Source organism: Ambystoma mexicanum, chromosome 1q (genome assembly GCF_040938575.1).
Source record: "Ambystoma mexicanum isolate Mex_15411 chromosome 1q, UKY_AmexF1_1, whole genome shotgun sequence".
NCBI lineage: Eukaryota > Metazoa > Chordata > Amphibia > Caudata > Ambystomatidae > Ambystoma > Ambystoma mexicanum.
In genome coordinates, this window is record NC_090922.1 from 801,207,150 (window position 1) to 801,224,478 (window position 17,329).

A 17,329-nucleotide genomic window follows, 5' to 3' on the forward strand; every position below is an offset into this window, starting at 1 on the left:
TGGCACAATGAAGTAGTTTGAACAAATAACATTGTTTACCTGGTTCACCGGGACGACTTCTATAGTGTCCTTTTGGAGCAGCATTGCGATTTCCTCGAGAAGGATGCATGGTTCTTCCTTCGAGAGTCTTGACGTGGGGGTTGGTTTTGTGGTTACTGGATTAGTTCCACACAATAACCGCCCGCCACGGTGCATAGCACCCATTTGTCTGAGGTGATTTCCTCCTATGCTTGGGTGAAGTTTGAAATAGGCCCTCCTACTGGAGAGGCATGGGAGGGCAACTGAAGTGGCTATTCACTGTTTTGGAGGTGTGGCACCACCTCTAGAAGAGGACTTTCCCCGGCCGCGAGATCTGCTCTGTCCCCTTTGGTAACCCTGTGGGCCTGGCTTGGATTGTTACCCCAGGAGGATCTCCGATTTTTGATGTAGCTTGAACCCCTCTGTGAATTTTGTCAGCGAAAGCTACGAAAATTGTTATTACCTCTTTGGCCTGTGGGTTTATTTGTAAGCTGGCCCAAGAACTTTAAGGTGTCGTATTCCTCTTTAGCAGCTTTTAGGGCATCTTAAACGGCCTCCGAGGAGGACGTTGGACTCAATAAGCATATTAAGAAGCGTAGTTCGATTCTCCTGCTTGAAACCGGACTGGCGAAGGCACGCATCTCTCTTAATAATTGTTCCCTTCTGCAATAATTCTGCCTGCATTGTCAGCAGCGTCTAAATTACTTTTCAGAATGCAGCTTTAAACTGCTCTGCCTTCTTCCGCTACCAGGGCCATTTGTGTCTTAAGGGGTTCAGGAGCTAAAGACAATGCTCATCCCATTTATGGCAGTTATAACTTTCCAGAAATGTGGTATTCCATTGTATGGATTCTCACCTGAAGGGTAGCGAATAGACTACTTTCCGCCCCATAGTGTATAGTTTCTTACTTTCCTTGTCAGGTGGTGCCTCCGAAGAGGCTAAGAATGTCCCTGCTATCTTTCTTGTAACTACAAAAGAGTCTGGTTTGAGCTGTCCCCTGATATAGAGAGGATCTGTGGGAGTCAGGCGGAAGAGCTTCTCGATGCGTGGATTAACTGCCCGCATCTGTTTAGGTTTCTCCAGAGAGCAGGATCCTCTGCTGGATAGATTGCAGGATGGGAATGTACTGCGTGACTGCTCTTGCGAATTATCAAAGATAAGGAATACGTCGGAGGAACATCCCATCGAAAGAACGCTACCAGGTAAAAAGTAACTTGTTCTTCGAAGGGATTGTGTCCTCCGACGTATTCCTTATCTTTGATAGACTCCCATAGCAGTGGTGTTTAATTTGAGGTGGGAGTAAAAACGCCACGTTTCCCTTTAGGAATGAACAGAATGTAATACTGCTTTGCCAAACCTAGTCTTTTGACTAGCGGAGGAATCCAGGTTGTAAAATCTTGTGAAGGTATGTGCGGATGACCATGTGGCAGCCGCACATATGTCTCGAACCGGAACCCCTCTTTGGAGGGCCGAAGAGGCTGCGATACCCCTGGTTGAATGAGCCCTAAGATTTTGAGGAGGCTCTTTCCCTGCTAGTTTATAACATTCCAGAATATCCAAAATAATCCATCTGGAAATGGTCTGTTTTGTTATCGGTAGTCCCAATTTGTGCCCTGAGTAACCTACTAACAGGTGGTCTGCTTGCCTAATCCTAGCAAGTCTGCGGATGTAAAAGCTTAAAGCCCGCCTTGGGTCCAGCCTGTGTAGCCTTTCTTCCTCTTTCCACGGATGGGGAGGAGGATAGAATGAAGGTAAGGTAATTTTCTGAGTGATGTGGAATTCAGAAACCACCTTTGGGAGGAAATTAGGCTTCACCTGTAGGACAACTTTGTCTTTATGAAAAATTGTATGAGGGGGTTTACAAGATAGAACTTGTAATTCGCTCACCCTTCTAGCAGATGTTAGTGCCACTAAGAAGAGTTTTAAGTGTGAGAAATCTTAGCGAACAGGAGTGGAGTGGTTCGAAAGGAGTACCCATCAGGAAATTTAAGACTAAATTTAAGTCCCATAAGAGAACTTGGAATGGTCTTGGAGGATAGACATTAGTTAATCCCTTTAGAAATTGTATTACTAAGGGTAATTTGAAATACGATGGCTCCGCTGCATTGCCCTTGAAGATCGATAGCACTGTGAGATAGCCCTTGATAGTGCCAACTTGAAGGCCTGAATTTGCCAAATAAGAGTGGAAAGGATAACACTGTTGGTGTACCACATGAAAAGGGGTCGATATTCTCTTCTCTACACCAGCTGCAAAATTTGTTCCAACGGCAGCGGTATAAAGACTTTGTTGCTGGCCTTCTGGCCGAAAGCAACACCTCCATGACGTCATCAGGGAGGTCCCAATCCTTGTATCTCAACCTTTCAGAAGCCAAGCGTGAAGGTTGAGGGTTCTGATGTCTGGATGGAGAACCCAACCTCCCTTCTGTGAGAGAAGATTCTCCTTGAGTGGAAGGCGAATTGGAGGGCAGATGGACATGTCCAGAAGGTCCGGGTATCACGTTCTCCTGGCCCAGTCTGGGGCAATTAGGATCATGGTCCTCCGGAAATCTTCTCAACCTCCTGATCATTTGAGGAATGACAGGGACTGGTGGAAACACGTACAGGAGTGGAAACTCCCAGTCCACTACGAACGTGTCCCCTCGAGTTCCTCTCGGGGGAAATTCCCTTGAACAAAACAGATCGCGCTTCCTGTTGGTACTGGTGGCAAACCGATCCACTTGAGGGTTCCGCAAAGGGCGAAGATCTCCTGAAGGATTACCTGAGCTAGTTCCCACTCGTGGGAGACTGCCCTGCCTGCTCAGAGCGTCCCGTCGTCAAGTTCTTCTCTCTGGCTAGGTGAACTGCCGATAGAGAGATTCCTTCTTGAATTGCCCAAAACCAGAGCTGCATTACCTCTCTGCACAGTGGCAGTGATACCACGCCTCCTCTTTTGTTGAGGTAGTGCATGGCCACTGTGCTGTCCGTCATTATCAGGAAACGTTTTCCCTGTACTGATGGCAGGAAAGCTTTCAGCGCTAGTCTGATTGCTCTCAGCTCCAATAGGTTGATGTGTAGTCTGGACTCCGATGGAGACCAACGACCGCTGATGGTCAAGTCGTTGGCATGTGCTCCCCACCCCGTGAGTGAGGCGTCCGTGACTACGGTTATCTCCGGCCATGGTTGCCAAAACAGTTCTCCTTTCAAAATGTTCTCTCGATAAGCCCACCATTGAAGGTCTTGGGTTACCTTGTCCGTAATCCGAAGGAGATCTGTCATTTTTCCTGAGAACTGCGACCACTGGGTTCTTAGCGGCCACTGGAGAGATATTCTCAGGCGAGCCTCTGGCACAAGGAAGATGCAGGATGCCATGAGGCCTAGCAACCTCAAAAAGTCGAAGGCTGGGAGATGTTGGGCATTTTGAAACTTGGTGACCATCTGCAGAATATCTTGAGCCCTCACGTCTGGTGGCGAGGCTTTTCCCAGAGAAGTGTCCAGGACCGCTCCGATGAACTGGAGTCTCTCTGATGGTATCATCTGTGACTTCTTTAAATTGAGGGAGAAGCCCAGTTTGTGAAGGAAGTGGCAGACATAATCTAGCTGGATCTGAGCTTGTTCCGAAGATACAACCCTGATCAGCCAATCGTCCAGGTAGGGGTAGACGTGAATCCCTCCCTTCCTTAGACTTGCCGCCACTACCGACATTAACTTGGTGAAGACCCTCGGGGCGGAGGTCAGCCCAAATGGCAAAACTCGAAATTGATAATGAGAGCCGCCAATTGCGAACCTCAGGTATATCCTGTGTTTGAGATGGATTGGCACATGGAAATAAGCATCCTGGAGGTCCAGAGATACCAGCAGTCCTGGAGCTGGAGGGCCTGAAGGATCTGAGAGAGAGAGAGAGTTACCATCTTGAACTTGTCCTTCCTGAGGAACTTCTTCAATTCTCTTAAGTCCAAGATGGGTCTCAGTCCTCTGTCCTCCTTTGGTATGAGAAAGTAGGGGGAGTACCAGCCCTTGTTCCTCTCCGCTACAGGTACCGGTTCTATGGCACCTTTCTCCAGCAGGTCTACCATTTCTTGCAAGAGGAGCGGATCTGGAACTTTGAGAGCTGTTCCCTGGTAGATGACTCTGAGGGATGCGTAGAAAAGGTAGGCAGTAACCTTGGGCAACTGTCTCCAATGCTCAAGCACCTGACGTAATAGCCTGCCATTCCGTCAGATGTTGAGTTAACCTGCCCTCTACTGGTGTCTTGTGAGGAGAGTCCTCAGAGCGGTTTGGAGGTGGCTGATGCAGATGCCGAGGGTAAAGAGGCACCTGCTGCGGCTTTTGAATTTTTAACCCGTCCACCTCGGGTGAATTTTTTCTGACCCCTTTGAACCGGCTGTCCTCTGCCTCTTCCGAATGCGGAATAGAAGCGAAAGGACTTACCTCTCCAAGAGGTTCCTGAGGGGCGATATGGTGTCTGACAGATTGCAGCTCCCAGGGATTTTGCTGCTGCCTTTGATGTTTGAAGCTTTTCTAAACTGTCATCCGCCTTCTTACCAAAAGAGCCGTGAAAGGGCATATTCAAGAGTCAGCTTTGCACATCTGGAGCAAAACCAGACTTCCGCAACCAAGCAAATCTCCTGGTTGTTGTACTTGCCGCCATGGCCCTGCTGATGCCGTCAGCAGAATCAATGCCAGTTTGAAGAGATTCGCACATTGCGTCTTTACCATCCTTAATGATGTTTAGAAACTCTTCCCTTTCTTCTCCCTCTGGGAGGCAGTCAGCCGCTGATGAAGCACACTCCCAAAGTGTGTGGCTGAACCTTGCGAGCGTACAAGTAGCATTGATGGATTTCAATATACTTTTTTGGCCATAGAGTCATATCTCTTGTCATCCCTGTCCTGCGGAACAGTAGGGTAAGCAGATTTACTACCTGATGAAGTTGCTGCCTGAACAACTAGACTCTCCGGAGTTGGGTGTCTGAATAAATATTCAGGGTCAGCAGTAGACACACTATACTTAGCTGATAGTTTTTTGTTAACCGCCGGGATAACCTCAGGGGTTTCCCAGTTTGCCAATATTTTCCTTTGTAATGCCGCATGAAATGGCACCACAGGATCCTGCTGTGGACCTTTAACCAAAATGTCTGTGAGGTCGTCTTGCTGAAAAGAAAGCAGGTGAGGGTGTAGACCGCCCCATAAACTCTATTGTCCTTGCCATCAAGGTTCTATCAGGGGTTTCAGCATGTTCCCCTGGATCTGGGTTGGCAAATTCCACTTCTGGGGAAGTGTCCAACCCACTTGCTTCATGTAAGGATTCCTGGAGGTCCTTAAACCTGCCTTCCTCAGAGGTAAATTCCTCTGATACAGGAGTTGCAGATCCCTGCAACTCAAAAGGTCTCTCCTGATCCGAATTCTCCCCTTCCTCATAAATAGATGCTAAGGCTCTGGAATGATCAGATCTTGGAAATGGTATAAATCCCATTTCCAGAGCAGAAGGGGCCAAATTCGTCATAATTGGCTGAGAAAACGTTGTCGTCGATGCAGACGTTAAAGGCTTCGAAGCCATTGAAAAAGGTGTCGAAAAAGTTGGTAGAGGCCTCGAGGAACTCGAGAGTATCGTAATTCTACACGAGGTTGTCGACGACATTCTCGTGATTGAGGCACTGGGTTTGTCCTTTCTCGGCGTCAACGGCATGGAATCGACTGACCTGTGCATCGAAGAACCCTTCGATAATGGCGTCGAATACGCAGATCTATGCGATGGGATCTTCGACGACAAAGACGTGGCCTTGCCTTTACTCGAGGGTTTGTGATGCTCTCGAGTAGCTTCTTTCACCGGGTGCCGCAACTCGCGGCGTTTTGATTTTTTCGGGGCTTTCACCCAGGGTATCACCCTCAGCAGTCTTCGAGGGGGTCGAGGCCGCTTTCTCAAAGACGCTAAGCATCTTTTTCCTGAATTCCTCCCACTCAGCCTGAGAGCTATGTTTTGTGGGGCAGGAGACCTTTTTCGGGGAAACGGAAGACGAGGAAGGGGATCTTCAACGTCTCTTTTTTGAATGCTTAGATCTCGAAGAGTGATGGGAACTGCTTTGAGACCTAGAACGAGAATGTCTTGTGATGGCGAGGAGATGAATGTCTCGACTCCGCCGAGGAAACTTTCGAAGAAGTTTTAACTGCCTTACCCCTCTCAAGCTTTCCCCTACGTTCCTTCAAGGCTTTCGCCGGCATGGACATGCAGTCTTCGCACTCCGAACAATGGTGCTCGACTCCCAGGCACCACAAACAGATCCTGTGAGGATCCGTCAACGACATTTTCTTTCCACAGTCTCGACATTTTTTGAAGCCGGACCATGGAGTCGTCGGTTCGGATGAGGAAGTCATCGAGTACGAGTCGGTATTCACAAGGAATAATGCAGTATATTTGACCGAAGAACTGAGCAACCATATTCCGAGGCACCACGAAGCACAGAAAAACGGAAAAACGGAACTAAGCAACGGACGCTGCGTGTGGCTATTTATGGGCATGGTTACGTCAGCGCCGATACGGTGGCTGTCGAGGGACACCAACTCGACGGAGGGCGATGCGCAGCGCCCTCTACTGAAAAAAAAATTCCAGGGCCAGAAAACTGGAGACGAATTATCAAAGATAAGGAATACGTCGGAGAACACAATCCCTTCGAAATATATATAGCGCTGTCAAGTCTGGACAATAGGAGTGGCATGGTTGAGTCAAGAGGAGTCGACGTTCTAGTTGTACTACACCTGCTGTTAAAAAAAATAAAAAATAATTAGAGGTGGCTGAAAGGATATCAGATGAGGAATCTGCAGGGGAATGCAATCCATTAAAATTCTGTGTCTGAGATAATGCAACATTGTATCTACACATCTTATTCAATTTAGTGCTTTCTGTAAGAAGAGAATGCAAAGTGAATCATGTCTTTGATCGCAACTTTTGCCTTTTTTGATACTTATATGCGGGCTTAGTTAAGGGGTGGTCAATAAGGGAAGACGCACATTTTCAATTCCATACCCAAAAAGTGATACTTAACAAATGGGCTACCAAGAAAGGCAGATTGGGAACAACAGAATGTCAAGTGTCAAGAGTTAAAGACCATTTCCAATAAGCTGATCTGTTTACCAAGTTTCATCTGCCACATGTGTAACAATGTTGAAAAGCAGCCTTCATTTGAAAGGACATCCTATTAACTCATCCTCCGGAGGAACAAGATAGCCTGAAAGGGAAATGTGCCCAAGACCTTTGTAAGAACATGTTTGTACCTGGTTGAGCGAGAAGCCCGTGAGAGACAGGAAAGAAGGCTGGATCATCTCCGAAGGTTTCTCCAGTAGCGACTTCTCCATGGAGCAGAAAGGAAAGGGATACAATTACTTCGGCGCTTTTCAGTCTAATGCTGTCAGACACCTGTGCTTCTTATTCATTCTTAAAGACAACGCTCCAGGTGTGGTAGACTGCACCTCAATATACGATCAACACCATTTGTAACTGAAATGTAGCAAACAGGCTATGATGTGGAAATAATTCAATGATTGTTCCTTTAGCTGAAAGCAACAGACTGGCACTACAAACACCACCTAAAAAAATTAAGTAATATTGCCTCTTTAAAAAAACAAACAAAAAAAAAAGGCCCTCCCTCTGTTTCAGGCTAAGCCAAGCAACAAGGATAGTAACAAAAAGGTGGGATTTTCAATTCTTAAACAGGTGCTGCAAACAAAATGTTCTTTCTAGGTTCCAGTTTTACGATGGGTCTCAAAGTAAACCAATCTAAGTTCATTGGTAAGAGTATTTCCACACTTTTTTCACTTGATCAGTACACCAGTGTGGACGCATATCTACAGTAACAAAATGGGAAATGCACCTGAACATCAGCCAATAAAGGCTTGTGCAACAGGACCATCCACTCCGACTCTTAGCCCAGAGCACCAGGTGACAAATCCCACAATGACACTGCCTTAACTAATTTGACATGGGTCGCCCCACCCACCCCCATGCAAATTCCTGTAATAAAGCTATAGGAAAGCATCCATAGAAAAACATGCTGTATTTTTTACCTGCCAACCCGATCATTACTTTACACAATTATCCTATCTAGAGTTTAGTTTTACAATGACATGGCATAAAGATATCTATCCAATATGTACGAGAAGCATTTGCATAGATTGTTTGGCCCACAGTCTATTTGCACTATCTGGCGACCAGATCTGTATGAAATGCATACAAGCTTGGCTGCCAAGAATGCCAATAAGCAAAACAGCATCAATGTTCAACTCAAAACCTACCCCAGGGAAAAATACTTAACTTTATACATGCTTTACTCACACATTAGCAAATAAAGGTTGAGAAGGAAGAACCCGAATTTAACATGAAACATAGGTTTATTTCTGTGAAAAACTGCAACCTCTTATAAGCAGAATACTGATAAGGAAAATAAAGAGTGTGTAGGGCACACCAGAAACTAAAACACTGTTTAAGGACAGCCACAAAAAGTTGAATTTAAGCAAAAAAGAATTTAGTTACCTGTATTGGTTTGCTAATTTACCCCTTCCTACACGCTCTTGGGATATTCTTAATAAGATACTGGTAGCGGAACAGGTCCTACAATGTACAAAACAATCGAGGACCGCGTAGGTCTGTTCATAGAGGAAAAGGATCGGCTGCTGTTAAGCAATTACGAGTTTCCATACTGCAGCAATTTACATTCTCTCGGTTCTTGAAGTTTATATAGAACGAGAAGTAGAAGTAATTTCAAAAGTGTAAAACACAGCTAGGGAATGCAGTACACAAAGCGGGCAGATAATTCAGTGCGTTGACCATAGAATGAAAAAACATTTTGAGACTCTACACAAATGGGTGAAGGTGGGATAATCTTATGGTCATACTTAAGCCGTCCAAAGCGGCTGAGTGGTTCTTTGTCAGCAGAAGATGAGACAAGGGTGAACATCCTTTACTTGTATAGCATGCTCCTCCAACTCCCCCCCCCCCCGCCAGAGCCCAGCAGGCCAGACAGCCCAGGCAAACAGATTGGACGGGTGGTTGATGGCAACTTCCAAAATCAAGGCAGAACACTAGCCGCAAAAGGCATGAAAACAACCCCAGGATGGAAGGGCTGGCCCCAGAAGGAGGAGGATCCATAGCAGTACGAGGAAATCTCGGAAGCTGCCAAACAGCTGAAAACCCAAACCGGAGCTATACCCAGAAAGTACGACCAGAGGTGGGCTTAAAAATGCAGAAATGGCAGGAAACTGCTGAAAAGGGTAGAGTAGGTATCCAGGCCTGCTCACCTTCCAGAAAATCCAGCAGTGAGCTCAGGAACAGGGTTTCCCTAACATAATCCTTCACTCAGGGTCTGGCTTCTGCTAGTCCACCAATTTCATAAAGGGATTTAAGAGGTTTTGATAGCCTGCCAATCAGGTTTTCTTAAAAAAGAAACACCAAACACTCAGGCACACATTCCCAGGAAGTGTAGTAGGCTGCCCAGGGCCAGGAAGTGGTCCAAACCAGTCCAAACCACTATGCAACTCAATCTGTCAAGGAATACCTAGGCACTACGGACACCATGCTTTACCAGTAAACAATACCCTACCACTGTTGGGTAGAATTCATTTTTGTGCATTATTCCCCCAGCACTTTTTGCTGGACTCTACTCTACCTCTGGGCACTTTTTCCAACCCTTTTAGGTGCATATTTCTGGACTAATACTCCACCTTTTAAAAAGGCATCCACAATTTAAAACTGGAGCACACAACACTTTCTGTACAGTGTTGCTGGGAGCTTTTTGAGCTGCCCTTTTTATTTTGTGTGTGAAATCTACTTTTTCCAAGTATAGGGGGATACTTTCTACCCTGTCTAACTACTTAATTTTGGGGAATCGGCACACCCCACCATATGTGGAGTGCTGACGGGACACAATGTATCCCTTTTTCCACTTCTCCTGTAATGTTCTAGTTACAGTGACAAGTTCATCTGAGTGGCTGGTAGCAATGGATATTTTCTACCGATTTTTAGTGTACATGGGGACCCATGTACGGGACACATGGGTCCCCATTGTACTAAAATAGCGGCCGCCTTATTTTTTTGCCAACTCTTGAGGACTTGTCTCTTGAGACTACTTCTGCCCTCCTGGGTGGGGGAGGTCCCAACTCTTGTCTTTTCCGGGCTCCCATTGGGAAGCCCACCCGAGGGTGCCAGCGTGTCTGGGAGGACAGGAAGGTGGGAGTGCACAGAAACTCTGCAGGTCTTTGTCCTCCAGTATGCAAGCTTGAATCCAGTTCTGAATGGGAGGCTGGCTGTCCCTTTGGGCCAGCCACCACCCAAAGTTTGAATGTGGCATGACTGCTGATTGGCTGGGTTCCAGCATAAAGGCGAGGGTCCTGGAGCAGGACAAGAGTCGAATCATGGAACGAAGAATCAGAGGAAGGAGGATGTTTGTAGCGACCGCCAGTGACTTTGGAGTGACCGCTGCTGCTCCAAACTCATCTTCTGGATCTTCCCTGTTGATCAGACCGGTCGACTTCCTCCCCTGGACTGGTGGGACCAACCAGCCTTGAGAACATCTGCATGTTTTGCCGTCCCTTGAAGAGCTCTGACTGTGCTGTGCTGCAATTCCCCGGACCAATTTGCTGTGCACCGTCTCCTGAAGTGCGGTTTCGGCTGGAACGTCGTGGCCTTCGTCCTGGACCTACAGTGGCTCTTTCCCGCTCTGAGACGTCTTGGTGTCCACGTCGAGGACCGAGAAACGGAGAGCAGACTGTCGTGTGGCAATCGTGCTGAACCGAAGCCTGTGTCGAGTCCCAACGAGCCATTAACGCGAAGATAGTCTGCTGGGCATTCCATTGCAAGAAGCTGACCATCTGCTCCTGCCAATAGTTCCTTCTTTAGCCTCCAGGCAAAGAATCTGAACAGGAGCTGCTGTTGCCTCACCTGGGGACCCGCCAGTGACAGTCGTCTTTTTTCTCAAAAAGGTACTGTCCCGCTCCTAGGTACTCAACCTGGGTGCTATGTTAAATAAGACTGCTGCTGAGCTTTGAGACTCATTGGGACAACCAAACTGTGTTCCTCCAGGCCTAAGGACACTGGCCCTTTGTGTCTACAATTCTACAGTGGGCCTGTTAGGAGGAATTCTCATAAATGTGCTAATTCCTCTCTACCTTAGAGCCCTCCAGCTCTTTTGCTAAACTATGTGACTTTGAACTTTTAATTGTGTGTTTTTTACTCTTGTGTTCTTTGATTATGGAGTTTTAGACAATTCCATAGGCTTTTCATGTGTGTCACACAGCACCCTCAGTGCAGTGACACAGGGAAGCCTTTTTAGGCTGTCCCAAGGTTTAAATAACTTCTCTGGCATGAACTACTGTTTCCCAAAGAAAGTAAAGTTAAATTGACTTTACTAGTCTTTAAATTCCTAGAGCCAGCACACCCTATCTTACAATAGAGTGCTGGAGGGGTTACCTAGTATCCCCTATGTCTAGAAACTCATGTAGCAGTCAAATGCTACCCTTTCCTATCGAAATGGCCGGTGGCAGTGGTTTTACAATGAACTACCATGATTTTTTTTGACCGCGAACACCGGTAGATAAAAATCACGGGAGCCATGTTTTTCAAGATGGCGCCTGAGCCCCCTTTGTTCAAACAGGTCCCGGGTCGTCTTTTTTCACCATTTCTTTTTGGAAAGGTCCTTCTAGAGTTTGTCTCTGCGCCAAACCAGCTTCGGTCCCTTTTTTTTGTGCCTTTGGCGGTCTTCAGGTCTGAAGACCGCCTCTGGCGCCCAAGTGTCTGGGGTGGGCAGTGAGGGAGGTGCCCAAAACTCCTTGTGCTTAGTCTCCTAGGAGACCCAAATGCACTCTGGCGTGATTGGCTGCCTGACTGTCCGGAAAGGACAGCCACCCTGCTGGGTGAGTGGCAGCTAGGCTGGAATGAAAGGGAGAAAACTGTTTAAAAGGCGAGTCTCTTGGCTTGGAAGGCAGAGTCGACCACTGGAACGAAAGAACCGAAGACAAGCTGGAAGAGGACGGCTGCTAGAGGACGGCTGCTGCAAGGCATAAATTAGGTTTTATAAATTGATTAGAAGAATTTGTTAATTAAAATGTTCTTGATTAGCAAAGTTGTACTAATATTTTTAATGTCACCAGAGGTTATTTGCATCCAAAACACGAAACAAGCATCAATACAGCATTTTTCTGTACTGCTGAAGTAAGGTATAAGTGAGATGAATCAGGCCTTGCAAATTCTTTAAGATTCTAATACTAGACCTGTAGGTTAAGTAATTTAGTTTACCTACTCGACCTGAAAGAAATGCACATGACCTATTGCAACGGGTGACAATGTAAATGCGCTTTCTGTAAAGTGCTCCATGTCACCACAAACCCACTTTGTTTGGCACACTGCTGTCAGCTAAGCGCAGTGAAACATTTGACATTTACTGCAAAAAAGTCTGTTACAGAAATGTTTCAAACAACCCCTGCAAATGAGAGTGGCCGAGTGAACTTTGCAAGCTCTGTCTATGTGTTTGTAAAAGGTTAGGTGCAACAAAGAAATAGATATGATAAAAAGGCTCCGCAAACAGTTTGGCCAGCTCTCTCCTCCAGGTGTTAATATGCAATCATAACCATAGAGCAAAAGGAGCTCTGGAGGCTAACTACAGCGTGTTGTATTGCAGGAGATATGTCGATATATAGTTTCGATCATTCTTTTGCATAAACATCTATTAAGCCTTGTGTATTCTTTGTTAGAGGAAAGAAAGTAAGACTAAGCAGAGTAGATGGCATACTTAGCAGGCAGATAATTGGTCAAACTAGGTGGAATATTGTAGTTTGCTGCCATCTCACTTTCTGGGTAACTGGTATAAAACCTCTCAAGGGTTGAACACTAGTTGCACAGATAAATGCAACCAGCAGGTCACATACAGATCTGTGTTATTAAAAGCAGTTGGCCATGGGATCATGTACATTTTCAAAAGTGTTCACTTGTCAATGTGATGCAACTTCCCCAACAAAGAAAAATCTAGAGGACACTGAGATTTAGATACAGTAACCTAAACGTTACTGTAATTCATGGAGACAATGCAGTGTTTTACAGAAGCAATACTGTAGTTATGCATTATGGATTGAGCCTCTACGTGGAGATCGTGGAACTCGCTTGATTGGAGCTTCGTTTACTGACCGGCACTGCGAGTCGCTCCTCGACTCTTGCCGCCGTCAGCTGCGCTACACGCTTCCTGGAGGAGGCGGAGCCACGCACGGCACGTGATCTATCACGCGACTTCGGGAGCAGCCAAAAGACTCAGGCTACCACCCTTGCTGCGTTAAGCCCGACATGGGTGAAGGGCGCTGACTGTTCTGTGACTGTTCGGTGCTGTGACGCTACCCTCAACTCGGAACCGGTGGAGGTGAGCCATTCATATTACAAACATACAAGTACAATGTCTTAGTGCACTCTTGCTCTTTTACATCGTGGAACCTGATACAATTGAAGCGAGATAGTATTTACACGACGGTACCTATCTCTTCATCACTACCCCTTTATAGGAGAAGGGTGATTAAAATCCATGGCCAAAACCAGGCATAACAAAACTCGATACAACCTGCGTAAAGGCCAAGAAGAGTCCAGCCACTTTTACTGCAGAAAGCTAATAAGAATATTAATCCTACAGAGGTGGAGGGTAGATCGATTAAAGGGACTATTCCTGCTATGTTTGGGAAAATCCACACCAAGCCAACTAACGCTGGGGAGAAACCAGGAACGGAAGCCAGTAATTATCAACCGCCAGTCCAACATAATAACAGTATTTCTTTGGATAATACTAACTTTAATGACATTGATAACAACTCCCTCTTAGATTTATGCTTATCAATTCAAAAATCAATGGCCCCATTAAACAATCCCTCTACTGTATCCAACGATTGCCCACTTGTGATTGAGGCACAGGTTCTAAACGCAGCTCAGAGGGGGCAGCAAAAGCCTGGGGGACTTATTAGCCCAAGACAACCAGGTAATTCAACATCAAATATATCGGGCTCGTTCCCCATGCGCCCCTCCTCTATCTCCTCAGTGGTTTTGTCAGAGGAACGGCTATCAACTTCCCCAAATCTCTATATAAGCTCTGAAGATCCGGAATGTATGGACAAAGGAGACAGTGGAAACTCCGAAGTATGTAACAACCCAGCCATTATAGATCTGCAAGCCTCAGTGGCTTCTCTTCAATTTGCTATGAAAATACTGCTAAACCTATGTGGGAGGATCCACGCACACTCGATAATACAGCTGGGACTACCCAATCCTCTCATTCCCACTGGGCAAGATCTATCCAACTAGTACCCCCCTAATGGTGATGAAGGACAGGATTCACAGATGATACCTGATAATTTAGATAAATCTATAGAGAAAGCCTTGGAAATACCTGACAAAAAAACAGCGACGTCAACAAAGACGCCTATCCTCAAAAAATTTGGTGGCTGAAATAGCCTCCCCTTTACCTGCCACTAATGCCCCAGCAATACGTGCAAAAAAATCTAAACGTAAGAAGCGAAAAACCAAGAAAAATGCTAAGAAAGGGATGGGGACCCTAACAAGTTGGATCATCCCGGATATACCACAGGAAATCACCAGCACGATTATGGAGGACCCCAACTCTGACCTCTCTACTAGCTCAGTAGAAGTGGACACTATATGCTCGCACCAAGAAGAACAGCATAAAGTGGACAACAAGGGACCCCCTAACCCACTGGAAACAACAGAAATTGATACCCCTAATACAAGTAAAATATGCATCATCAAAAACTTAAATCAAAAGAAGAGGGACAAGTGGTTGACAAGAACGGAGGTTTTGAATAAACTGCATTTGATCCCACAATTGCGGGTAATCCGCTCGGAGGACTTCTCTTTTGTAGAACCACTTACTGTATGCAATCCCAATGTAACAGCCCTCCATTGCTGTGTCTTGGCATCTGCTCAATTGATTCGATCTCATAAACAATGTCTATTACAGGTGGGGGTGGAAGTAGATGCTTGTAAAGAGAAGGAGGATCCCTTACTTCCAACGGCAGCCCCAAATAAGAGTGGTATACCCACCCAAAAAACGGGAAAGAATGTACAGATGGCAGACATTCAAAATACACTGAAATGGTTGGCAGATTCGCTGCCCCTATTTCTACAACAATCATGAGATCAAACCCTGTTAAGCTGGAATACACATGGTCATCAACATTTTCTTACCAACAAGGGCTCTCTAACAATGATAAGTAAATATCCCATCTTTCTATTACAAGAAACTTGGCTGCTACAGCAGACAGCCATGGATGGGTACACTATTTATCACACCCTTGCGAAGAAAGGCATACGCGGACGACCATATGGGGGTTTAGCGATTGGGATATCCAATAAGCTGAAAAGTAGAATGATCCCAGTGGATAGTGATTACCTGTGTGCTGCTGCTCTGACCGTCAGGATTAAAGCAAGATGGGAAGAAATATTATTAATAAATATATATAACCCCCCGGGCGCAAAGCATAGAGAACATATACAAGATACCCTGCATAATCTCTTAAGTGATTGGAATGTAACCAACGGTAGAGATTTTGTTATTTTGGCCGGGGATTTAAATTGTAGAATTAACAGTGGTAGTGGTACAAGTAATAATCAGCTTCTAACAAGCAACAGTATATGGAATCAGGCTTATACGGATATAGAGGGGATGTGTTGGAGGGCCTTCTTTGAATGCTGGGACCTTGAAATAATTAATGGTCGTACTAGAAACGATTGCCCTGGTAAATTTACATGGAAGAATGGGAGCAGTGTGAGCACCTTAGACTATATCTATACTAGTGTAGAGATCGCATTAATTGTAAATCGTATTTCCTGGTCAACGAATAATATCCTAAAGGCCACAAGGGCATCCGAAGAGTGGGATATTGAACAATTAAATTTGTTTATGCAAAAGTCACCGGAACAAATAGAAAATTGGATAAGTAAGTTCTCTGCGCTGCACGGTTCCCATAAAATGGGCCTGATGGTGGGCAAGGCCTCAAACGAATTAAAATTCGACCGTGCGATCAGAGATAGGAAACGCAAGCTTAGAGGAGAGGAGGTATATAAGAAATGGCCCGGACCCCAAGAGGATGATTGCCTCCAAAATAAGAAAGTTGAAGACCACTTACCAAATATGGCTAAAAATACACAAAAACATAAGGAAGATAGAAAGGTGGCAACATACAGTCAGAACATTATGTGGTAAGAACACTCGCAAAATTTGGTCCATATTGGGAAAGGCGAAGGGGAAAACTACCCAGTATGGTTAATCCTATAGGAGGTGACAAATGGATCTCCTTTTTGGAAACGAGAAATATGGGGAGCAGCCCTGGGACTTATATTCCCAAGGCCAGCAAACCCCCTATTCCCCCATTCTCAGTTTCTGTGGAGGACCTACAGATAAGAATTAAGGCCTTAAACACCTCACGAGCCCCAGGGCCTAATGGCCTTTCTAATATGGTGCTGAGGAGTAACCCCCTCTTTTGGGCAAACCTCTTGAAAATATTCTTTGATAAGATATTAAACGAAGGTAGTATACCGACATCTTGGTAGGCAGCCATCATCATACCTGTCTTCAAGAAAGGTAGCAGGTCCGATCCTATGAACTACCGGCTCTTATCTATGCTAGACTGCTCTGGGAAACTGTTTGCAGCACTCATCTTGAAAGAATTGCTAATATGGGTAGAGAAAGCTGGGATCTCGGATCAATTTCAGAGTGGTTTTAGAGCAGGCTATTCTACTTCCAACAATATATTTATTATGAATACTCTGAGAAGCAAGGCTCTATCTCGTGCAAATCCCCCTCTATATGCACTATATATAGATTTTAAGGCGGCTTTTGACTCGGTCAATCGCTCCCTTCTATGGAACAAATTGAGGAATCTAGGCTGCCCTGAACCTCTACTGTATTATTTGGAGCTATTACATTCAAATAATACTGTTCAAGTTAGGCTGGACAATTTGGGTTCGGTAACCAAACCCATCCCTCAGAGGCGCGGAGTAAAGCAAGGATGTGTTACTGCTCCAACATTGTATAACTTGTTTATCTCAGATATACCCAAATGTCTTCTAGGGATTAATAATTGTCCCCCTAAGTTAGGTTCCTACCACTGCCCACTTTTAGCTTATGCAGACGATTTGGTGATCATGGATCACACTTTTAGTGGTATCCTGAGATCAGCCAAACAGCTATGGCGTTATGCAGAAAGCAATGAACTAGTTATTAACAATAGTAAGACCAAGTTGTTGTTATACACTGTTGGTAGAGTGGCTAGACCAAGAATGATGATGGGTGCGGTCGAAATT

General features: G+C 45.6%; 1 protein-coding gene across 6 annotated transcripts in view; it reads right to left on the reverse strand.

The window, feature by feature from the left end:
* Nucleotides 1-17,329, reverse strand: part of SMG7 (SMG7 nonsense mediated mRNA decay factor) — a 1,316,737-nt gene that overhangs the window by 200,827 nt on the left and 1,098,581 nt on the right. For 2 of the 6 annotated variants that reach the window (XM_069641403.1, XM_069641400.1), the window contains one exon: nucleotides 7,264-7,335. The exons of 2 other annotated variants lie outside the window; for them this stretch is intronic. In XM_069641403.1, the coding sequence (XP_069497504.1) occupies nucleotides 7,264-7,335 (72 nt within the window). Of the gene's footprint in view, nucleotides 1-7,263; nucleotides 7,339-17,329 lie in introns of all 6 variants that reach the window. 2 more of the 6 variants (XM_069641402.1, XM_069641399.1) reach the window with 1 other exon arrangement.